Source organism: Sciurus carolinensis, chromosome 17 (genome assembly GCF_902686445.1).
Source record: "Sciurus carolinensis chromosome 17, mSciCar1.2, whole genome shotgun sequence".
Lineage (NCBI taxonomy): Eukaryota > Metazoa > Chordata > Mammalia > Rodentia > Sciuridae > Sciurus > Sciurus carolinensis.
Genome location: NC_062229.1, coordinates 12676683 through 12702159, shown reverse-complemented (window position 1 = coordinate 12702159; position 25477 = coordinate 12676683). Strand labels below are relative to the sequence as shown.

Sequence of the window (25477 nt, the reverse complement as noted above, 5' to 3'; positions counted from 1 at the left end):
ACTTTTGTGCAAGGTGAGAGTTGGGAATCTTGTTTTAATCTTCTGCATATTGATATACAGGTTTCCCATTTTCTGTTTAAAGACTGTCTTTTTTTTTTTTTTTTTTTTGCGGTGCTGGGGATTGAACCCAGGGCCTTGATGCTTGCAAGGCAAGCACTCTACTCACTGTGCTATATCCCCAGCCCCCAAGAGGCTGTCTTTATTTGTTTGTTTGTTCTTTTTTTTTTTTTTCAAGAAACACAATGAGGTTTTATTGCAAGCTTGAGCTTGGACTGCAACCAGCCTCTCAGACCACTACAATGGCTGAGGGGAACAGCCCCGAGGGGTGAGAAAGCACTCTATTTAAGAGATTTTCAAGCATTCACACACAAAGACCTGTATATTATTGGTTAACATTTGAACAGCTAAACATTTGTCCTCTTTGGTTGGGTCCCACCAGTCTATTTGATTCTCATTGGGTCCCACCAGAACTGAATGGTCCTGGAGGAAGAAGGGAGGAGGGAAGGGGTGAACTTTGCAGGAGATGAGTCGGGGCTAGGCCCCCTTGTCCTTGATAGATAAGGTTCCCAGGCAGCTGCCCATTTCTCGGACAGATATCTCTTAACAGCCTTGATGAACCCCGGGGGCCCAGTACATCCTGTTTGTCCTGTATTGGCTCTTGAGGGTAGCACCTACGTGCCCTTTCCTGGGGTGGGGTTTATGGGCCAGTTCCCAAAATGGCTTGTTCATACAACATGGCTGCACAGATGTCACCTTGTTCTCAACATTCCCCCCTTCAGTTGTTTGTAATGAGGAATCATGCTCATTCGGGCATCATGCATATTCATCCTCAGGGGCTGGTATTCTCTCGTATTGTTGCCTTAGCACCATCAGTTGGACTGTGCTTACATGGTCCTTAACAAAAGCTAGTCCAACTTCCAGAGACAGATGGCTTTCATGGCCTTCATTTCCTTGATTTGAACAGATCCCCTATTTCTACACTAACTGCCTGTCCCCAATTCTGGCTTCATTCCCTCCCTTTGCTTTAGGAACTCCTTACTGCTGTGAGGAAAGGGGGCGCCAATCGTTCTGGCTGCTTTGAAGCTGAAAGTGGGCAGCGAGGGGCAAACAGTTTGGAGTTCCCTTTTCAAATTGGGTCAATTGAGGGATCCAAGGTAGAAGTCTGGTTGGGGAAGAGCAGGTTGTAAAGTCATCTGGGAGTGAGTGCTTCATTACAGACAAGTTTAATCTGGAGAATAGCAGCTTGATAAATTCCCTACTTTAAAAACTTGTATACCTGTACATTGTTGGTTCACATTTGAACAGCTAAACATTCATCCTCTTTGGTTGGGTGCTGCCAATCTATTTGATTCTCATTGGGTCCCCAAGAGGCTGTCTTTAAATGTATGTTTTTGGTGCATTTGTTAAGGATAAGATGATTGTATACATATTGGTTTGATTCTGTTCCATTTCATTGGTCTTCATGTCTTTTCTTATGCCAGTACATGTTTTTGTTATAATAGTTCTATAGTATAATTTAAAATCAGATATTGTGATGCTTCTAGCATTGTTCTTTTTGCTAAGGATTGCTTTGACTATTCTGGCCTTTTACTTTTATGTATGAATTTTAGAACTTTTTTCTAGTTCATTCTTTTCTTTTTTTTTTTTCTTTTTTTTGCGGTGCTGGGGATTGAACCCAGGGCCTTGTGCTTGCAAGGCAAGCACCCTACCAACTGAGCTATATCCCCAGCCCCTTTTTTCTAGTTCAATGGAGAATGTCATTGGTATTTTGAAAGGATTGCATTGAATTTAATTGCATAGATCACTTTTGGTAATGTGACCATTTTTAACAATATTAATTCTGCCTATTCATGAACATGGGAGGTCTTTCCATCTCTCAGAATAAACAACAGTGGTAGGTGACATAAATATGTGTTTTAACTTTTTATATGTCAGTATAAATTAATTAGCTTAAATGAAAACAATGATGTCATTCAAGTTGGCAATAAATATTGTCAAGGGATAAATTCCACAAGAAATGAGAAGGGTTTATGTTAAAAATTTGCAGCTTTTCTTGAAGATACAAACATGTTAAAATATGGAAATATTTTCAGGTTCTAGCATAGGAAATGTTAATACAGAGGCCAATATTCCTGATATTATTTCATTATAAATGCAATTTCAGTGACTTGAAACCAAATTGAATTCTAAGCTGGAAACAGTCTAATCTTTATGGGAAGAGTCTTTTGAACACGTGACCACAGGAGGCCAAGTCAACTTCCCCTCTGGGAAGAATAGGTCCCAGAAGTCATTGTGCTAGTCCAAGGACACTGACTTTTCTCTTGTGGTTTCCACAAGACTGTGATGTCTTCAGGGAATGGAGCACATGGACCAATGTGGCTAATAGTGATCTCTGTGCGTTGTGCTCTCAAGGCTGCACAACTGTAAATCATCAACCTCTCTGCTCTCTGACTCCTGGTCCCAGTCCTATGAGTTCCATATCTGTGACTCCTCCAAAATTCAAAATTTTCATCAGGAAGCTCCAGCCTGGATTGCTTTCCTGCCTTCCTGAGCACAGAGCCTTGGCTTCCCTTGCTTTTTGAACAGAAGAGAAGCAGTGGATCAGCATCCTTGGTCATGCCCCAGCATAGAGGCAGCCCTGTCAAGTGAGTGCTGTGGGAGAGGCTGAGTGCAGCAGGGACTGTTGGACAGTGGTTCTTCAAACTCAGGACAAATGGGTAGTTGGAGTAGTTGGAAGAAGGGATTCTCCAATGCAAGTTCGAACTTGGAGGTCTATGAATTTTATGTTCTGGGTTCTGATGGTGGTCTTAGAACTCTCTTTCATGAGTTTTGTTTCCCTCCCACACTGGTCTAGCTTCTGTAGGTGTCTTCTCATGACAGCAGGAGGTAATTCCCTTTAAACATCCTTAAGCACTCCAACATGGTCATGATGGTGATGATGAGGATAAGGAGGAGGATGAGAACAGTAACCATAATATGAACATCCACTGAAGACTCCCTCAGTGCCAGGCTGGAGCTGAAAGGTCTTCATTTCATCTGCATAGTAACTGCCTACCTGCCCCCATGAAAGAGGAACGCACATTATTATCATTTTAAAGATGAAGAAAGGGACTGGGATTGTGGCTCAGTGGTAGAGCACTCACCTAGCATGCATAAGGCCCTGGGTTTGATCCTTAGCACCACATAAAAGAAAAAATAAAATAAAGGTAATGTGTCCACCTACAACTAAACCAAAATATTTTTTAAAAAAGATGAAGAAAGGAGCATGGGATTTAAATGTAATTTGTACCAGGTCATAGGATGAAATGTGGGTGAATACAGTTTTGAATCGAGGCTCCATCTCTTCTGACATCCCAGCCAGCCTTCCCTTCTCAGGTCAGTCAAGGCAGAGACACCTGCTCACTGTGCTCTTCCCTTTGGGAGGAACTTCTGGTTGACCCCAGAAGAGACCAGTGGGTACCCCTTGTTACACTGACAATACGATGGGGTCTGGGATCAAGATAGGGGGTCACAGGAGGGTCAGAACATGGTAGTTCAGGTCAGCTTTGTCTGGTTCTTGCTCCTAAAAGGAGACATTAAATCAGGGTGTTGGGTTTCATTCCTAGTCAGAAAACTGAAATCAGTTAAAATATGTATTTCAGATGTACCTTTGGTTAAGATCTCTATACCTTTGTATTAAACTTTCTAAGGTGTAGGGAAATAGTAAAAAAGTTTAGTTCATAGACTTCTAGACCAACACTTTTAAGTTAATTTTAAAATTTGTTTTGTTTCATTTTTATTAAATTTTTAATTTGTTCTAATTAGTTGTACATGACAGTAGAATGCATTTATACATTTTGATCATACATAAACGGAGTGTAATTTCTCATTTTTCTTATTGTACATATTATAGAATCACATTGGTCATGCAATCATATACATTAAATTTGTGTCTTATTTTTTATCTTATGTGATCTGCAGCAAGTTTTTAGTATCTCTAAACCTGGATATCTGAGTTGATCTCTAATTAATGCTACTGTATTGTTAAAAGGATTAAACAGAAAATGGAAACTACTTTGGCCATTAAATGTATGATGGATGCATATAGAAAGAGCAAAGTAAATCTTAGGTATTATTACTAACAGGATAGTTTCATACCATTTTATGAGACCATCCTATGACCTGAAGTTATGAGTTTCCTTAGATTCCTGACAGAACATTTTATAGGGACCATCCTATGACCTGAAGTTATGAGTTTCCTTAGATTCCTGACAGAATATTTTATGTTTTTTTCACCTTATACAAGTAGGCAATGAATGTTTGGAGATAAATGATTTGGTTTTATTCATTTCTGATTTCCCAGAGCCTGTATCATGCTTGGCACAGAGTAGGCAACGAAAAGACAAAACCAAATGTCTGTTAAGTGCTGAATGGGCCCATCCTAATTCTCAGGATCATAAGCAATGTTTTTTGCCTCACTGCTGTCAGGGTTGTCCTAGAGACGAGGAGGGCTGCTCTTTCTGTGGCTTGGGATTTTTATGAACCGTTAGTTTTCTCATTAAATGCTCTAATTTAGCCTCAATTCAGTTTTAAATAAATTGCAGACATTTTTAAATAATGAAACTTTTAAAGGACCAAAAAAGAGAGGGTTTAAAAAAAAAACCACTATTTTAAAACTGAACAGTTTAAAAATGGACTGAGACATCTTTAAAAAAAATTTTTTTGGAGTTGTAGATGGACAGAATGCCCTTATTTTATTTCTTTTTATGTGGTGCTAAGTATCAAACCCAGTGCCTCACATGTGCTACGCAAGCGCTCTGAAACTGAGCTACAGCCCCAGCCTGGGACATCTTTTTGAATTTCACATGCAGGAATTCTAGTCATTCCATGCTCAAGTTCTGTGTGATTAAAAAAAAAAAAAGGCTTTGACTTCTCTGCCATATAATTAAATAAAGCACATCAAATATTTCCTGAGACTTAAACCTAGTACTGCAATCGTAATTCAATTCTGATTTATATATCATGACCGAATATCTACTGATTGCCATATTGCCAACCTTCTGGGGCCATTATTTTTCCCAATTCTAGGTAGGGAATGTCATCTTCATATACATTCTCTTTAAGTATGTGAGAGATGTGGAACTAGGACCTTTGTCTCTTGACTCTTACCCCAAGGATCTATTCCTTCCACTAGAATTAATGAATATTTTTTAAAAAGCTTACTGCTTTGTTTTAAATGAGTAAATGGAGGCAGAATAATTGATTTCCTCTCTTGTGACTTCATGGAGTTGACTTTGAATTAAGGGAAAGGCAAAGTGAATCATAGGGATCTTTCTGGGATCAATATTGTATTTTGTAGAGTTTCCTATGAATAGTAATTTTTTCCAGCCTACTTTGGAAATCTGAAATTTCCACGTACTATCTCAATGTATTAGTGAGATATGAAATGACCATCACTAGACACAGATTTTATGGATGTTCCTGATTTTATATTTCATCTGTAAGAACAGGTAGTTCTGATTTTTGTGTCTGATTTTTGTTGGGAGAAAATGTTGGCAACTAATAATATAATTTCTTGTGTATTGGCTTTTATTGTGCAAACGATTATACTTTATATATACCTATGCCCCCCACCCCTCTTTTTGGTACCAGGATTGAACCCAGGGGCACTTCACTTAACCACTGAGCCACATCCCCAGCCCCTCATTTTTTTTTTTTCGCATTTTATTCAAAGACAGGGTCTTGCTGAGTTGCTTAGAGCCTTGCCAAGTTGCTGAGGCTGACTTTGAACTCTCAATCCTCCTGCCTCAGCCTCCTAAACTGCTGGGATTACAGGCATGTACCACTACACCCGGCCTCTCTCTTTCTTATAGATATTCTCACTTAGTGTGATATGGACAGGTAAAAGAATTTGCATAGCAAAGTCATAATAGAATAGAAAAAAAATGAAATATCTTCTTCTAGTAATACTATGCATCACCTAAACCATTTGAACTAGATGTTTGTACATTACAGAAAGACTTAAAAATTTTTCTGTTTCTTGGAAAGTTACCAATTGATAAGTAATTGTATGTATTTAAAACAATGTTTTAATGGGAACACTTCAGAGACAACGTATAGGACAATACTCTTCAGCTCAGGAAGTTCTCAGGAAGGCTGAGAACAAAATCAATCTTAACCCATGGAAACACTGGCAGGAAGATATTTCCACCAAGTTCATGATAGTTGGTTGCTTGTGGGGGCAGGTGTGTAGGGGAGTGGGATCACCAAGGGATAGCCAGAAAATGGAAATTTTATTGTTTATATTTAAGAGCTCTAAAAATGCAAACTCTGGAGCAAGTAATACTGAACATTCATATTTTTAATATGACAAGTATATATTAGTGACATTAATAATAAGTAACATTAATGGAACATTTTAAAGTGTCTGGTAATATTCTAAGATAAAGGTTCTCAACCCTGGCTATATATTAGAATCACCAGTAGATAAAAATGTGGAAATTCTGATTTAACAAGATCCACAGGCAATTATAATGGCAAATCAGTAATGGAAATGACTGGTCCAAGCACTTAATTATTTAATTTCTTACAATAATCCTATTAGTTGGTTCAATTTGTATCCTCATAGCTGAAGAAACTGTACATGTTTTAAAAAAATTATTATTTATATATTCCTCATTTTCATTTTTCTCAGAGTAAATCACATTATTAACTGCCAGGGAAAATGAAGACCTGGTTTGTCATCAGGGAACTAGGTGAGGGCGATTTGTAATTTGTGTTAACAGGATGGACGTGAAAAGTTTGTAATTAAGTTTTGAGAAGACTGGATTTCAGATGTAGCTTTGGGACTCCCTTTGGTTTTAAATTTATTACACAAAGAGCTTCTGCAGAGGAGTTGAAGTCTGTAAAGCCATAAAGAGGTCAATGAGACGGCTCCGTTCTTGATGATATATAGCCATTGGCAGTAGTAAGGGAGAGGTAGGGCCCTGGCACTCCTGTGATCTCTCCAGGTGGAGTGGGTTGATAGATGTTTTTAGTGCGATTGTTTTGCTCTCTTCCTTCTGTTGTGTCTCCCTAGACAATGGCACCTTCTCTTAGTCTCTTTGGAAAGTGACCCTTCCCTTTGAGGAAGAGGCAGATACCTTTGTGTTTCTCTCCTTTGATGTCCCAAGCATAATTATTGTCCCTTTTTCTCATTTCCTGAATTCAGGATCCTTATCAGCTGGTCTTGGGAGCTGGTTGGGTTGTTTTTCCAATGGTGCTAATGTGAATGTTTTCTGAGGCTGAGGGTAGATTATTAATTCTTGCTTGGTCTCTTCCCTTGTGCACTGGCAGAATGCACATAATCACTGCTCACCAGTGCTTGCCTTACATTGTTTTCAGTGCCAAAAATCCAGGCTTGGTACATACTTGAGGGTGACCTCTTTGTCATGGATCATTAGATTTCCCTGGTTGGCCTCCATGCATCCAGTGGCATCTTCCAAGAGTGAAAGTTCCATGTAGACACAGCCATAGCTATAACCTGTGTCATACCCCTTCAGCTGCAACCCTATTTACAGGCATATCAGTGGTCCAAAAGGCATTCAGAATCTCTTCTTTTGTTGCATTTTTGGGCATCCCAACTAATCAAATAAGCTTGGTAGGGTTTTCTTTACTTGGGTCTGTACTATAATTTTTTTCCCCTGGTACCAGGAATTGAACCCAGAAGTGCTTAACTACAGAGCCACATCCCCAACCCTTTTTATTTTTTGAGACAGGGTCTTTCTAAGTTGCTTAGGACCTTGCTAAGTTGCTGAGGCTGGTTTTGAACTTGTGATTCTCCTGCCTCAGTCTCCTGAGTCACTGGGATTACAGGTGTGTGCCACTGTGCCCAGCAGTACTATAATCTTGATGCTGAATAGCCTATTGGGCATCTTGGGCAGTTTTGCTCTCTGAGCTTTATAATAATGCATAGAACAACAAGGCATTGGCCTCTCACCTTAGCTGGCAGGTGAGCCATTGGCCTTCACCTTCATTGTGCTGTGACAAAAGACACTCTGGCTATCGCCATATATCTGACTTCCTGGTAGCCTGTGATCCACATCGTGGCATTTCATGCTTCTGTAATCGGTGTCTTTCTGGCAGAAATCACCTTTAAACAGACCAGCATCTCAGTTCTGTTGTTCACCTCCAGAAAGTCGTGAATTGTCTTTTTGTTTGTTCTTTGCTTAAAACGTTTAATGACTGCATTTCAAAGGACTCTCTCATAATGCTAAGGACATTTCCCAGGGGACCTCTTGGTGTAATAAAGATGAAGTCTCAGGTGGACAAGAGAAGTCTCCAGACAGTTTGAGGATGAAATATTTCTAACCAGACTGGCCTACCTATGTGACTTGTCTTAGTCCTGAGTTGGACTTTGACTGTTCTGAAAGTCTGATGGAGTCTCATGTTCTACACATTGTTTTTCCTTCTCTTTATTCCTGAGTTCTCAAAATTCTCCTTTCTGAATACCTTTAAAAGCAGGCCTTTCTATTGTATGGTCATGTGTGTATTCTCATTAGTTTACATTAATACCAAGAGTATCCTCTATCTTGTATAGAAGACTGAATGTAGTAAAAAATTTTCAGATTCACCAACCTCTGAATTTCTTTCAAGTAAAGGGATTATGACATTTTACAGTGTTCATGAATTTATTAACTCTAAATCTACTTGCTCCTCTAACATATTTCAGCTCAGTGTCTCTAAAGAAGTTATGAACAGAAATGGATAGATAGAGATTGATTAGGTTATGTTGTGTGCATGTACAAATATGACATAATGAATCCCACAATTATGACTAATTATAATGCACCAATAAAAATAACAATTAAAAAGATACCCCCTCAAAAAAAGAGAAATGAGTAAATATCAAAGAAACCAATGAATAAAAAGTTCTGAGGGAATGGGTTTGCTATGATAAATATGACCTCAAATAGAATGCTCCCCACCTGTCAAATCCAAATCCAAATCCAAACTAGACACGAGACTGAGTGCCTGTCTGCTTGTTTCACTTATTCCAACCTTTCTCTTTTCCAGAAAGTGTCTCAGCTATGTGGAACCACAAAATTTAACACTTGTATCAGAATTCCTCCTTCTGGGCTTCTCAGAGGATTCACAAATGCAGCCCGTCCTCTTTGGATTGTTCCTGTCCATGTACCTGGTCACAGTACTTGGGAACCTGCTCATCATCCTGGCTGTCAGCTCTGACTCCCACCTCCACACCCCCATGTACTTCTTCCTCTCCAACCTGTCCTTGGCTGACATCTGTTTTACCTCCACCACCATCCCGAAGATGATTGTAGACATTCAGATTCACCGCAGAGTTATCTCCTATGTGGGCTGTCTGACACAGATGTCCATTCTTATTCTTTTTGGATGTTTGGATAGTCTGCTTCTGACTGTGATGGCCTATGACCGGTTTGTGGCCATCTGTCACCCGCTGCACTACTCAGTCATCATGAATCCCCACCTTTGTTTCTTGCTGGTTTTGGTGTCTCTTTTCATCAGCATTTTGGACTCCCAAGTGCACTGCTGGATGGTGTCACAACTGACCTTCTTCTTGAATGTGGAAATACCTCACTTCTTCTGTGACCCTTCTCAGTTATTAAACCTTGCATGTTTTGAAATTCCCACCTACAACATATTCATCTATATATTCGGTGCCATCTTTGGTGGTATTCCAGTCTCAGGGATCCTTTACTCTTACACTCAAATTGTTTCCTCCATTCTGAAAGTCCCATCAACAGGTGGGAAATTCAAAGCTTTCTCCACCTGTGGCTCTCATCTGTCAGTAGTTTGCTTATTTTATGGGACAGGTCTTGGGGTGTACCTCAGTTCAGCTGTCTCACATTCCCCCAGGAAGGGTGTAGTGGCCTCAGTGATGTACACTACAGTCATTCCTTTGCTCAACCCCTTCATATACAGCCTGAGGAACAGGGACATCAAGAGGTCCATAAAGAGGTTTCTCAGAAGAAGAGCATAATGTTGACACCTGGCCATCTCTTTTGGTGTTTGTATTGGATAAGCCAGTGAAACCAAACATGTGGAACCCCCAACTCTGCTTCTATAGTTTTTGTAGCTCTCATGCTTTTCTATTTTCTCAGTATCTCATATCTGAACATTGCTTCTTTTGATAGATCTGTAATGGTATTGATGGAGTATTGTGGGATCCTATCTGCATTAGAGTCAACTGCATAACTGAATTCTGTAACATCTGTAGCACCTTTTTTATTTTCATCTATGACTCAAGCATCTTGGAGAAATGTACACATGTTTTACAAATCATTTCAATCCTCATTCCTTTCCAGAATTCATGTCTCTTTTCTATACTACTTTTATACTTTTTAGATATATTTAGGCATGTTATGTGTAAGGATAAATGTAACTGGTCCTTAGCCTGGGTGCTGTGGTTTGGATATAGTGCCCCAAAGCTTCATGTGTTGGTAGCTTGGTCCCCAGAGTGATGTAGGAGGTGATGGAACCTTTGAGCAGTGGCACACTAGAAAGTAAATATGTTATTGGGGCGTGTTCTTGCAAGGGATTAATGCTGGTCTCAAGGAATGAGTTAGTTCTCATGAGAGTAGTTTGTTATAAAGAACAAGGCTGGCCCTTCCCTGCTCTGGGATCCTGCTCACCATGTGATCTTTCCCTTTCTGTGTGTTTCTGATGCCATCTGCTAAGACATGACATGGTCAAGGGAAGCTCTCAACAGAGCTGTTGTCATGCTATTTGAACTTTCTGCCTCTATAACTAAGCTACATAAACCTCTGCTTTATAAAGTGCCCAGCCTCAGGTATTAATTTTTTATGTTGGAGATTGAACACAGGGGTGCTTTACTACCAACCTACATCCCCAGTTATTTTTTATTTTTTGTTTTGAGACAAGGTCTCACTAAGTTGCTGAGGGTGGCCTCAAATTTGTGATTCTCCTGCCTCAGCCTCTGGAGTCATTGGGATTGTAGGTGTGTGTCACTGTTCCTTGCTCAGGTGTTTTGTTACAGCAACAGAAAAACCACTAGTACATAGTGTCTTCCTGTTGAGGTCTGTGGTGACTGTGGTGTGGCCTTAGCATGAAGATTTTTATGTCATCTAGGTTGGTTCTAATGTACCATTAAGTTTGAGAACTACAGATCTAACCCTATGATTAGTTCAAAGATGATTAGTGTGTTTGAGTCTTTTACTAGTGAGAATGTACTGAAGATATATTTTTTTTGGTACTGAGAATTTTTTTTTTGTGCCCAGGCATGCTTAACCACTGAGCAACATTCCCATCCCTTTTTATTATTTTACTTACACTCTCACTGAGTTGCTGAGACTGGCTTTGAACTCTCAATTCTCCTGCCTCAGTCTCCTGAGCTGCCAGGATTACAGGTATACTGAAGACCTTAAAGTGATCTGAGTCTACAAGAGGGCAGATTGTTAAAAAAGCTCCACTTAGTAACAGAAAATGCGATTTTTACCCAATATTTCTAATATAGGTAAATAATATGTTAAAGCATTATTTATATTATTTATTTATATTTATATTGTTTATTCACCTGTATTCTCCTCCTCCAACATATATCTGGTCATCTGTGCTGGTTAATAAAATATCATTACCTTGCCCTACATTTATCATCGTATCCTTGCAAATGGAAGCCCTTTTCTTTCATTAGTAACAGTGTCTTTAGGACTTCACTTTTAAACCCTGCTTCTGTACCTCTTCTGTTGGCAAAATCTGTCTTTGATGTTTGGTCTGCATCTATGATAGGGGTATTCATCTTGCTTTTAGGGATGTTGATGAATACATAGTTTCTGAGGTTGTTATCTGATCTTGACCAACAACTAATTTATTTTTGTCTTTTTGTTACTAAGCTTAGTCATCTACCAACTTCACTCATCAGTAACTTTGATATCAGAGAAGGGAATGCCATTTATGGAGGAAGAAGTCATGCCAGCCAGTGAGAAGAGATATTTCTCATTAAAAATGGGTAAATTAGAGTTCTGGTTCACTGGCTATAATGAACTGCAATGAGACACTTTGGTATCTGATCCACTCTGAAACAAAAGTAAGTGATTATTAAAAAGTCTTGGAATTTACCAAGGTATTGTTGCCTTATTAATTTATAATTATGGTATACAACACAATAAATAACTGTTTTAGCCATTTCAAGTACATAATTCAGTGGCATTAAATTCTTTCACAATGTTGTGCAACCATCACCACTATCTCCAGAACTTTTTACATCTTCCCCATGTGAAATTCTGTATCTATTCAACATAATTACCCATTTCTACCTACTCCAGTCCCCTGACAATGACCACTTCATTTCCTGTCTCTATGAATTTGACTACTCTAGAGATATCACATGAGTGGAGTCATACAATATTTGTCCTTTTGTGACTGGATAATTTTACTCATTGTAAAGTCTTTAAGGTTCACCCATATTGTAGCATGTGTCAGAATTTCCAGACTTTCAAGGCTAAATAAAATTCCCTTGTATGTATATACTACCTTTTGTTTATTGATTCACCTGCCAATGGATACTTGGGTTCTTTCACACTTTGGCTATTGTGTGTATCTCACTTTCTTTATCCATTCATGTGTGTCAGCAGACATGTTGCTTCAATATGTTGGCTATTGTGAATAATACTGAAGTTAGTATGAAAGTACAATATTTTATTTCTTGGGATATATACTCAAAAGGAATTGCTAAATCACATGGCTCTATTTATTTTTTGAGGAACCTCCATGTGGCACTCCATAATGGGTATACTAGTTTACTTTCCCACTGGCCATGTACAAGGGTTCCTCTTCTCCATATCCTGCCAACATTTGTTATATTTTGACTTTTTATTAATAATCAGCATAAAAGATGTGAGCTGATATCTCATTGGGGTTTTGATTTGCAATTGTTTGATAATTAGAGCTGTTGAATATTTTTCATATTCCTGTTTGCCATTTTGTGTCTTCTTTTGAGAAATGTCTGTTCAGGCCCTTTGTCTACTTTTAATTGAGTTATTTATTTTTTTGCTATTGAGTTGTGTTCTTTATGTATTTTGTATCTTAACTTCTTATCAGATAAATATTTTCTTTGCTGTGCAGATTGTTTTTAGTTAGATGTGATCCCATTTGCTTGTACTTTAGGCTAATACCCCAAAAACATCTTCCATGGGGTGCAGTGTCACATACCTGTAATCCCAGCAACTCTGGAGTCTGAGGCAAGTAGATAGTGAGTTCAAAGCCAGACTCAGCAGTTTAGCAAGACCCTATCTCAAAATAAAAAATAAAAAGGGCTGGGATGTGGCTTAGGGGTTAAGTGCCCCTGGGTTCAATCCCCAATACCAAAAACAAACAAAACTGTTTTCCAAGACCAGTGTCAAGGGGTTTTTCTTCTCTGGTTTTCTTGTAGTAGCTTTATAGTTTCAGATTTTATGATTAAATCTTTTAATTCATTTTGAGGAGATTTTTGTATATGGGGTGAGATAAGTGTCCAGTTTCATTTTTCTACATGTAGTCAGAAGAATCTATCTGGTTTCTCTTTGACTACCTCTAGAGTCCCCCCACCCATTATTCAGTCTAAGTCATAGCTATTCTGTGCCTGAAGTCAACCAGTGTCCCAGTGAATTCTCACTTCTGCTTAATTAGAAAGACTCGTGTAACTGTGGAATATACTTGCATTATACGTGTTCATATTTGTAGTTCTTGAAGTCTTCAATAAATGTGTTCTTCACCTATGATAAGTATTTATATAGTTGATAAAGTGGAATTTATGAGAATTATGGTGTATGGCTTTCGATTTGTATTTCTCTGATAATTAGAGGTTATATACAACCCTAACCATGCAGCCCACTTGAGATATGTGTTCTGAGGATAGAGAGATTGGTTTGTCATTAACTGACATGAGGAAAACTCAAATCTATACCCAACTAAAATGAATACACAAGAAAGGATGCTATGTATTTGTGTGGGCAAATGGCAGAGAGTAATTTTGGGAGAACAGATGACCAAATGGCATGTGTTTAGAGGTTAGTTGGGAAGGGAGAAATTGAATATTGAGAAAATTTAGAATGCTGGGTCAGTAGCAAAAGATGTAATATCAAATTGCAATCCTGATGGGTAGATCCCTCAAACTGTAATACCAAATTGAAATCATGATGGGTAGATTCCTTCTGTGATTTCAATTTGATATTGCTCCCAAAAACTGAGGTTAGATAATACCGTATATGAAAATTAGAGATGATATATGTTCATCATATGTCTAAAGATTCCATTTGTTCTTTTAAGAACTTTGCTCTTTTCCTGATTACCCATCACATGATGAATGACCTTCAGGCAATAAAAAGACCACCTCTGTGTATTAATCTTTTGGATGGAGAAACCCAGAAGAGGGAAGTCATAGACACAGAAAGAGCCATAGTAGTTGCCAGGGGCTGGAGGTGGAGGAGCATGGTGAGTTATTATTTGATAGAAATAGAAGTTATATTTAGGAGATCAAAAGCCTGGGAAATAGTGTTGCTGCTGCACAGCATGTGAATGCACATGGTGCCACTGAACTGTGCACTGAAAACTCGTTACAATGGCATGTTTTGTTATTTCTATTTTACCACAATATAATTAATAAGAAGTGTGGAAAACACTGGTAATATTTAAAAAAAGTAGATTCTGAGATCTTTCCCTGAAGATATTGACAAGGTAAGTCTTGGATAGAGTGGGATGTTTTATATTAGCAAAGTCCCAGGAGATACTTTTGAGAAACCTAAATCCTGGGGCAGTGTATCTCAAAAGAATGTTTTGGGGATATAAAAATTGAAACTTGCCCAAGATGCAAATCATCAGATTCAAAGTTAGACCTACTGAGACAGAAACTGGTGGTGAGTGGGTCTCAGCACTTTTGCATTTAAGCAAGTCCTCATGGTTATCCTGGTGCAGGCCAACTTTTGAGAATCCCTACCCTAGTGAATCCTGGGACCCTTTGCTACTCAATCATCTGCCTGATTAGGAAACCATTAAGTCAGAAAACAGTGACATTTGTTACCAAGAGGTAATCTAGTAAGACTAGTGACTCTTCCCAGAGGAGAAGAACACAGGAGAGAGGAATCCTGATGGACCCACAGTTAGTCTCTCTGGAATAAGGAATTGATGAGTTAGAGACTTCTTCCTGTGTATTCCTGCTCTTAAGGAGCCAAACTGATCAAGGAAGGAACAGACCATTGATCAACTTATTTAATAAACTTCAATGGGGATATAACCCCCAGAGTGCAACTTGTAACTCATCAGCTTATAGTCACCAAGGCCTTTAAGTGCCAGGCTCAAGACATTTATGCCTTCTCCTGAAAAAATCAACCAGGCTCCATACCATATACCTGGCTCTGTCTCTCTGCTCTTTCAGTGGACAAATCTTCTGTCTTCATCAGAGAACACTGTTCAAGGAAGTTGGTCCCGTGGTGGGTCCATGCTGCCAAGCCTTCATAGCCTAGTAAGTGTTGAGGGAAAACAGATGATATTCATGGAGAGGGAACTCTCCAAGATATTTGGTTGGAAAGTAGAATGACTAGACTAGTTGCTTAAAGTTGCCTTTGTGTAGTGAAGTTTTACTGTAATTATATATTATTTGGGTGGACAGCTGAGGAGGTTTTGGGGAGGGCTAGTCCTTGTTGGCCTCCAGGGCACTCTGACATCACAGAATTGCTGTGGACCACACAATTCAGTGATATAGTTACTGGTCTGAGTTTTACAAATGAATGCCTCAGGGTATTGATAGAGTTGTAGGTGCTTTATAGTAAAGTCTTGGTCTTTTCTACTCCTTTTCTCTTGTTGTCTGACCCCAAAACTCTAAAGTTTCCATTCTTCCTTAGCCTAGAAACAAGCCTTTCTGAATTCTGCTGTCACTGTCCCTTGCTTGGGGACACCCCTGTTTCTCCTGACAGACCTGTCTTTCTTCCCCACTTCACCTGTACCCATGGTTATTAGCAGACATACTTCAGGGAGAAGAATCTACTTGTTTTCATCAAAGCACTTTGTAAAACCTGAATGTTTGTAGACTACATATCTTTTTCTCAGGGGATATAATACACAGCTGAAAGTAGATTCCAGCTTCAGAGGTCAACCCTCTCATTAACCATTCCTCAGATCAGCAGAGGTCACAAGAATATTTTGGAGTACTCTCCTCTCTGGTGCTCATTAATTTCTTGTAGAAGACTGAAATCACACCAGGATGTTCTCATAGGTGCCTGTATGGATGGGGCAATGCTTGCCTTAGCACTGGGGAGGAGAGGTGGGGCATTTTCCCAATACTGCTCTTTCCCTCTCTATGTTCTGAAGCTCCTGTAACCACACAGAGGAGGGAATGTCATCATCCATTTGCCTTTATTGCTGTCTTTGGGAAAGTGATGTTTGAGGAGAGAACACAGAGAGAGGGTTTCCTCACTCAGAGATAGAAAGTATTCAGCTATAGCACATGCCAAGTGAAAGGACAAATATAAACACTGAGGAACTTCCAAGAGGGGAATGGAAATGATGACTCTCCTTCTCTATAATCCCACCAGAACAACTGTTGGGACAATTAATCCTTTGTGAATTTCATATAAATGTGTGATTCCTCTATTTTTTTCCCTCTATTTATACTTCCACCTTTTGTTTTCATTGTAAAAGAGGAGAAAAACCCAGGGACATGTATGTAGTTGACACAGATAAAGCCTGTGGAGAGGAAGTTGCTGGTGCTTCCATGGGAAAGGATTCCTGGTGAAAGAGTAAGTAGAAAGGCAAAAAAGGATGAGTTACACTGTTGGAAGTTGGGATGTACTAACTTGGGATGAGGGCCTGGTTATTTAATGAGTGAAAACATATTCCTCTTCTCTTTCCATTTCCTCCTTTGAAAAACTGATTCCTTTTATCACATCTCTGTATATTAACTCTCTTGAGGGTAAAGGCCACTGAAGATTTTGGAGTAACAGACACCCAGGTTATATTAGATGAGTTACAGAAATGGAAAAAAATTGTTTGCTAATCCATTCATTAATTTAGCCCCAAACAATATGAGTTATCCTCTATGTCAAGAAATCAGTTGGAATTGAGGATGGATGGGATTGGGAATAGCCTAAACAGGGGAGAACCCTGCCAAGTATAGAAAAACAGGAAGGAATTAAGAGGGAGGAGCTTTTGAAAATTGTGGCTATATAAGAGAATCTGTCCCATTTTGACAAAGGAAAGCTTTTCAGTATGTTCAGAATTTAGAGTAGCAGTTGAGAAGTGCTGAGAAATGAGGCTGTAGGGTCAGAGTAGATCCATGATAGATCAGGAAATCCAGATATTTTCAGAAAGTAACTAGTCTGAAAGAAATTCATGTGTTGAAATCCTAACCCTCAAAGCCACAGTGTTAGGAAGTGGGACCTCTTGGGAGCTAATTAGGTCTTGAGGGTGAAGCTTCATGAATGGGATCAGTGTCCATAAAGAATAGGCCCAAAGGAGCTTTCACCCTCTTCCGCCATGTAAGGACACACCAAGATGGTACCATCTATGAACCAAAAAATGGGTTCCCATCAGACACTGAGTTTATCAGTGCTTTGATGGTAAACTTCCAGTCATCAGAACAGTGAGAAGAAATAAATTTCTGTTGTTTATTAACACCCAGTTGTGATACTGAGGTATTTTGTTGTATCATCCTGAACAGCATCAGAAAGACATCTAAAAATTTCAGGCATGGAAATGAAATGACCAGTTTTTCATTTTAGAAATATTGGTTAGGAGTCTGTGTGGGGAATTGAAAGTGAGGCTGACTGCCAGGTAAGGAGTCCTTGCAATAGATGTAGTAGGAAACAATATCATTTTCCTTTTCTCCAAAGCAGTTGATGACATTAACAAGCACAGTGCACTCCAGTAACACCTACATGCTCCTTCCTAGTCTGTTCAATAAAATAAATCAGAATGCCTGAAAGTCTGAAAGTCACACTTTTTGGTGATGAAGTGAACTTTTATGAAATTCTGTAGCTTAAAGATAAGTCTTGACGATTTACTATCTACTGAGTAGAACCCAGCCGAATGGTTGCACACTGTTCCTAAAGTGTCAGAACAATGCTGCTCACTCATAGTTAAACAACTACTTATGATGTGGACTGTTTAAAAAAAGTCACTCCAGAGGTACTCTCTGCTTTGGTCTGCTATAGCTTAGAAGACTGGCAGTGATGATAGCTAATGGCAGTATTTCTGCCTTGTCATTGGGTGAAGTATAGAATTGCATTTTCAAACATCCTGGTTGAACATCCAGGAACAGAGTGAATCCATTATTGATATAAGATGCAACATTTGGGTGTACATGGGTTCTGTGTCTGTGGATTCCACCAATCACAGATAGAATACGATTGAAAAAAATTTCATCTGTACCGAAAGTGTATATTTTTTTGGTCATCATTCTTTAAACAATACAGTATAGCAACTATTTATACAGAATGTTATAAGTAATTTTACAAGTAATCTAGAAGTAATTTAAAGAATACAAGGGATCTCATATGTTATATGTGAATACCATACCATTTTTATAAGGGACTTGAGCATCTTAGATTTTGGTATGCATGGAGGTCTTGGAACTAATGTCTTTCAGATACTGAGAGATGACTATATTTAAAATGAGGCAAAAGAGAACACTAAAAATAATTTAATGATTTTATTTTATTCTTTTCCAGAATATAGGGCCTAGCATTCCTCTGCCTAGAGGTGCTGGAACTTCAGACCTGGAGGGAAAAGAAAAGAAGGTAAGTGGGCATTTAGAGTGCTATTCTAAGCATTGCTTTAGATGTGAGTGCTGTATCTGACCCCCTTCCTTTCAGGTTCCTGTGTATATATTCTGGTGCAATTTTCCTCTGAACATCAAATGATATTACTAAAAATTCTCTCTGTGCTGGGTGTGGTGGTGTGAGGCTGTGAAGTGGTGAGGAGACTATGAGGCAGGAGAATCACAAGTTTGAGGCAGCCTGGTCAACTTATTGAGAACTTGTCTCAAAATAAAAATAAAAAGGGCCAGGGTTGTAGCTCAGTGTTAGCGTGTGTGAGGCCCTGTGTTTGATCCCTGATACAAGCAAACAAAACAAGACAGAACAAAAACAATAAAAAACCCCAAACAATAACAACTACCCATTCCAAAACTCCAGAAACCAAAATGAAAAAACCAAACCAAAAATCAAAACCAAAAAACCCCACTTCCCTTTGTAACCTTTTTGTGTCTTTTTTCATGGCATTGCAATGGTTTAAACCTTGATAATTATGTTTTCCCTTGACCATTTGACCAATCCATTGATTTATTATAGGTGAAGATCACCTATGTAATATCATGTGACAAATATTCAGAAAGCACTTGTTTCTGTAGAATGTTGATGGTCACAAGTACACTATGTACTATGCATTTGTCAACATGGTTTATTATTTGTTGAAAACATTTTCTCTTTCTCCCTCCTTCCCTCCCTCTTTTCCTCCCTCCCTTCCTTTCTCTTAGCCTCCTCTTCCTTCTTCCTTTCCCTCAGAAAGTGAACTCCTACTCATCCTGCAGTATTTTGTTCAAATATTTCCCCTCCGCTCAAATTTTCTCACTGTTCAAACAAAGTCATATGATCCCTCCTCTGAATCCCAGTCCTGCTACATACAAGGAAGATGACTCAGAATTTTCTTTAGGTCACTGGGCCCCATATGTATTGGAGCAAGTGTGGATCATTTTAACCCTAAGATCTAAAATCCCTCCTAACTCTCTGTAGTTATTGATTCTAAGATAAAGAAACTGGGTGAGTATCCCAGAGGCCAATGGACATGGATTGGTCAATATCATGAAATGTTGCCTATGATGAATGACAAAATGTAGGTTTCATAAGTTCTGTAATATTAAGAATAGTATGCCCAATTTTTTACCTCAGGAAATAAAGAAGCAAGATAGTGTAGAGCCTGTCTGCTGTCTATTTCATGTTCTTTCTCTTTAATTGTTTAGCTGATGTGTCAACAACATGGGACCAGGAAATCAAACAAATGCTTTAGAATTTTTACTCCTGGGATTTTCCCAAGACTCAGAGCATCAACTGATGCTATTTGGATTGTTCCTATCCATGTTTATAGTCACCATGCTTGGGAACTTGTTCATCATCTTAGCCATTGTCTCTGATTCCCATCTTCATACACCCATGTACTTCTTTCTCTTCAACCTGTCCTTTGCTGACATTGGTTTCATCTCTACAACCATCCCAAAGATGCTGGTGAACATCCAGACACAGAGCAAATCCATCAGCTATGCAGGCTGCATCACCCAGATGTACTTTTTTATGGTTTTTGGAGGCATGGATACGTTCCTTCTCACTGTGATGGCTTATGACCGGTTTGTGGCCATCTGTCACCCCCTACACTATCCAGTCATCATGAACTCCCATCTGTGTGGCCTGCTGGTTGTTACATCCTGGTTTATCAGCCTGTCATATTCTCTGATCCAGAGTCTGTTGATGCTGCGTCTGTCCTTCTGTACCAGTTGGGAAATTCAACACTTTTACTGTGAACTTGCTCAGGCCCTCACACTAGCCTGTTCAGACACACTGGTCAATCACATAGTACTCTACATAGTGACTGGCCTTCTTGGTTTTGTTCCCTTTTCAGGGATCCTCTTCTCCTATACCCAGATTGTCTCTTCCATCCTGAGAATCCCATCAACATATGGAAAATATAAAGCTTTTTCTACCTGTGGGTCTCATCTATCTGTGGTTTCTTTATTCTATGGGACAGGTCTTGGTGTGTACCTCAGTTCTGATGCATCATCATCTTCCTGGAAGGGCATGGTGACCTCAGTAATATATACTGTGGTCACCCCCATGCTGAACCCCTTCATCTACAGCTTGAGGAACACAGACATTAAGAGTGCCCTGAAGAAACTTCTTGGCAGAACATTCTATGTGCAGTGACGAGAACACTGGTCTTGGGCTTTTGAGCTGGCAAAAGTACCAGCAGAGGGAGGGCGGGTATGAAAAATGGTAGAATGAGACATCATCACCCTGTGTACATGTATGATTACAGGAATGGTGTGAATCTACATCATGCACAACCATCGAAATGAAAAGTTGTATCCCATTTGTGTACAATGAATCAAAATGCAGTCTGTAAAAAATAAAAAAAAAAGAAATTCTGCCTCTAAATCATAAAGGATTTTGCTCCTCGCCCACTCTGTTTCTGTGTCTTTGATCAAGATTTCCCTGTGAGTACTTTGAGACTTTCATGGTGATCACTGAATTGCCCTCAGCTGCATTCCCCACCTCCCTTCTTTTACATCACCGCGTTTCAGCTTGATGTTTGCATTCCTGCCGATCTATACAGCTATTCAAGAATCAACTTAGAAACTCTTGGATTGAACATTAAATAGTTCATTTTTATCAACGATTGTTAGTTCTTATCAAATTGATTCATTTGGCAATATTTAGTGTACCAGCGTGTTCTAGGTGCTAAGGGTATAGCAGTGAAAAAAATTCTTACCCTTATAGAGCTTAAGTCCATGTTCAGGCATATAATACCTAGTGAACAAAAACAGATTACTACTCTGGGCATGGTGGTGCATACCTGTAATCCCAGCTACTCAGGAGGCTGAGGCAGGAGGGTTGCAAGCTTGAGGCCTGCCTGGAAAACTTAGTGAGACCCTGTCTCTCAATAAAAAATGAAAAAGGAATGGGGATGTAGCTTAGTGTTAGAACATCCCTAGGTTCACTCCCCAAGAGGAAAAAAAAAAGACTACTAATTAGTGTCAGGTAAGAAATCTGGACTACTGGTATGCACAGAATCTGTATGAAAGCCCCGAGGGGAGCTCAGACTATAAATTACAGCAAAAGCTTGTGATTATTAACCCATAATGACCACTGGAATTTTAGTCCTAAAAGTTTTCCATTTGAGAGATAATTACTGTCTTGCTAGTAGATGTTAATTGAAATGGTCTGCTGTGGTCTTAAGATTTATCCACCTACCAATTCATATGATGAAGCCTTATCACCAATGTGATGGTAGTAGAAAGCTGAATCATTGGGAAGTTATTAGAGTATGAGTGGTGCCCTCATGATTCCCTTATAAAAGAGTCCCCAAGGGAATTGTCTTGCCTTTTCCACCATGTAAGGGCACAGTAAGAAGATACCATCTGTGAAAGGGACCCTGATCAGACATGAAATCTGTAATTCTTTGATATTAGACCTCTGGTCTCCAGAACTGTGAGATAAGATTCTATTGATTATAAGCTACCTAGTGTATGGTATTCTTTATAGCACCCTGAAAAGACTAAGACACTATCCCTAAGGCTAAACGGCTTAAAATAATATTGAAACCTGAAATATCCATAATGTTTTAGGTAATGTTAGAGAAATGCACAAATGGGGAGGGGAGTATCTAGAAAGGTTCCATAATGAAATGGAAATGGTTTATACGGGAACATATCACTGGAGAAACGCAGGAAGGTACTTGTGAGCAGGTAACCTTGGCAATCATACAAGAAAATGTTCACTTCCATTGTCACTTGGGCAGTGCTCTCTATGGATAGCTCTAACCTGAGAACTACTTGGTTTATGGATGGCAGTGCCAAGCTGAACAGATGGTAGGCTGTCACTCGATTGAAGAAGATAGAGACAAATCATCTCAGTGAGCTGAGATGCATGCTGTTTGCCCATCTGTTTGTGTTTTTACTACCTCATTGGTATTTGCGAATGGCTGGGCTATGTGGGGCAAAAAATCACTGGGAAACTGACCTCTTAAAGGTATGTTTATATGGGGCATGACCCTGGGAAGTCCCTGTTGGGATTTAAGAGAGGTAGTAGTGTAGGACATGTTGGTGCTGATCAGAAATCCTTTTCCAGGAGTGGAAGATGATTGGAACCAGCAAGTAGATGTCCTTGTATGCTCCATTGAGGTGTCTGCCTGAGTCTATGAGATGAGTGGTGTTGGAGGAGTTATGGTTTAGATGTGATGTCCCCTAAAATCTCACAAGAAGGTTTGGAGGAGAAATGATTGGGTTATAGCCTTGACCTAATCAGTGAATTGATTCCTGATGGGATTAACTGAGTGGTAATTGGAGGCAGGTAGGGTATGGCTGGAGGAAGTAATTCATTGGGGTGTGTGGCTATGAGGTATATATTTTGTATCTGGAGAGTGAAGTCTCTCTCTCTCTGATTCCTGATCACCATGTGAGCTGTTTCCCTTGACCACACTCTTCCTCCATGATGTCCTGCCTCACCTTGAGCCCCGAGGAATAGAGCCTGCTCTCTATGAATTGAGACCTCTGAAACTGTGAGCCCTTAAATGAACTTTTCCTTCTATAAAATTGTTCTGGTCAGGTCTTTTAGTCACAGCAGTGAAAAAACTGACTAAAATAGAAATTGGTACCAAGGAGTGGGGTTGTTGCTGTGACTAACCTGACCATGTGGTTGATAAGTTTTTGGAGCATTTTGGAATTGGTAGGAGGAATTTTGAGTTGTTTAGCAATGTAAGCTAGAAATGCTTTAGGTTGTTGTAAGCAGAGCTTAATGGTTGATTCTGGTGGGAGCTCAGGAGACCAGAATGCCAATAGGACTGTGAACAGTGAAGACAGGGCTTAAGAGGGTTTAGAGGAAAAGGAGGACACTATTGGTAAATGGACTAGAGGTCATTCCTGTTATGTTCTGGCTAAGAAGATATCTACATTTTGCCTGCCATCCTGAGACTTTTTGTGAGGCTTATTTTAAAAGTGATGGACTTATTAATCTGGCAGAAGAAATGTTCAGGCAGCATAAGATTCAGGAAGTGGCATGGACATTGCTGGCAGCTTTTAGCCAAGTTTATTGTGATATTCAGGAGCAGAAAGCAGAGCAGAAATAGTTGAAAAACTTGGATCTGAAAGGCAGGAGTAAAACTGGGGCTAAGGAAGTTGTAGTTGTTAAAGACATTACTGCCACTAAAGAAATGCTAAATACTTTGCCCAGAAACAATAAGAAAGATGGCTTGAGGGCATCTCAGGAGTTAGCAAGATCACACCCATTTCAGGCTCAAGGGAGTAAAAATGAAAATTCTCTTGAGAAGAGACCAATGGGGAATCCTTGCACAAGTTTTTTCAATGTGCTCAGCCACCCCAACACTCAGAAACTGGTGCAGCTATGGTACCTGGAGGCTTAGCTGCGGCTCAAGATGGCAGCAGACCTTGGCATCAAACACATGGTGCTGGTTCTGCAGAAATGCAGGATGCTGGAGTTAGGGGGTCCTGGAGGCTTCCACCAAGATTTCAAGGGAAGGCCTTGGGATCCAGGCAAAGTGCAACAGGGTTGGAATCCCTGCAGGCACCCCCTGAGAAGGCAAGGTGTGGAGATTTGAGGAGGAAGCTGCAGTTGCAGTGGAGATCGCTGAGATTAAGAAATACCAGTAACGTTGGATATCATCCTAGGAAAGTCACAGGAACTGAGCAAAGACAAACAAACAGAGAGGCCATTTGGGCTGCAGTCAACAAGGTCACAGGGGTAGAGCTACACAAGCCCTTTGGAGAGGACATTGTACCATGTGCTCCAGATGCTGAACACAGAAGTACAGGACTTGTTTGTTCATCTGGATTTGGGTCTTGCTTTGTTCTCATCCCTTTTTTCTATGCCCCTATTTTTGTGAATGGAAATGCTTACTCTGTAACTTTATATATTGGATACTTGTAAATTGCTTTTAATTTTACAGGAGCTCACAATGCAAGATTGCCTTGAGCCTCAGAATACTTTGGACTTGAACTTTGAGCAATCTTGTAATAGTTGAGACTATGAGAACTCTTGGGAATGGACTAGATGTATTTGCATTGTCAGATGAGTGTGAACTTTGCGGAGTCATGGGTGGAATGTTATGGTTTAGATGTGGTGTTCCCCAAAAAGCTCACATGTGAGATAATGCAAGAAGGTTTGGAGGAGAAATGATTGGGTTATAGCCTTAACCTAATCAGTGAATTGCTCCCTGATGGGATTAACTGAGTGGTAACTGGAGGCAGGTGGGGTATGGTTGAAGGAAGTGATTATTGAGGGTATGGCTATAGGGTATATATTTTGTATCTGGAGAGCAGAATCTCTCTCTGTTTCCTGATCACCATGTGAATTGCTTGGCCACACTCTTCCTCCATAATGTCCTGCCTTACCTTGAGCCCCAAAGAACAGAGCCTGCTCTCTATGGAGTGAGAGCTCTCAAACTTTTCCTCCTTCACAATTGTTCTGATTGGGTCTTTCAGTCACTGCAGTGAAAAAGTCGACTAAAATGGGGCATCAGCAGTATAGAGATGAGCTGAAGGTAGATATTTTTCTTGCATCCTCTGAGGCACAGAGTGCCCATATAAATGTTTTGTGTGTCAACAAGAGAGAAAGAGGTTGCATATGGCTAAGGGACAGAATCATTAGGAGGAAGGCCCTGTACATGGCTGGTGAGTTGGACTTATGTCAGTAGCCTCTGTAGACTCTAAATGATCCTGACAGAAATAGAAACTTAACTCTGGACTGGGCCTTGCTTACTAAATAGT

The 25477-nt window shown here is 39.7% G+C and overlaps 2 protein-coding genes across 2 annotated transcripts in view; both read left to right on the top strand.

Moving 5' to 3' along the window:
• The window catches only part of LOC124968072 (olfactory receptor 18-like), a 35756-nt gene extending 25777 nt beyond the window's left edge, over nucleotides 1–9979 (top strand). The window contains exon 4 of the mRNA XM_047530444.1: nucleotides 9034–9979. Within this exon, the coding sequence (XP_047386400.1) occupies nucleotides 9034–9979 (946 nt within the window). The remainder of the gene's footprint in view (nucleotides 1–9033) is intronic.
• A 9982-nt stretch (nucleotides 9980–19961) lies between these two features.
• On the top strand, nucleotides 19962–20900 carry LOC124968526 (olfactory receptor 7D4-like). The gene has a single exon (XM_047531072.1). It carries the CDS (start codon nucleotides 19962–19964, stop codon nucleotides 20898–20900), a length of 939 nt encoding a protein of 312 aa, XP_047387028.1.
• The last annotated feature ends 4577 nt before the right edge of the window (nucleotides 20901–25477 follow it).

Bases quoted from the DNA above. Each gene is read 5' to 3' on its own strand.
- LOC124968526 (XM_047531072.1), top strand. From the start codon at position 19,962: ATGGGACCAGGAAATCAAACAAATGCTTTAGAATTTTTACTCCTGGGA.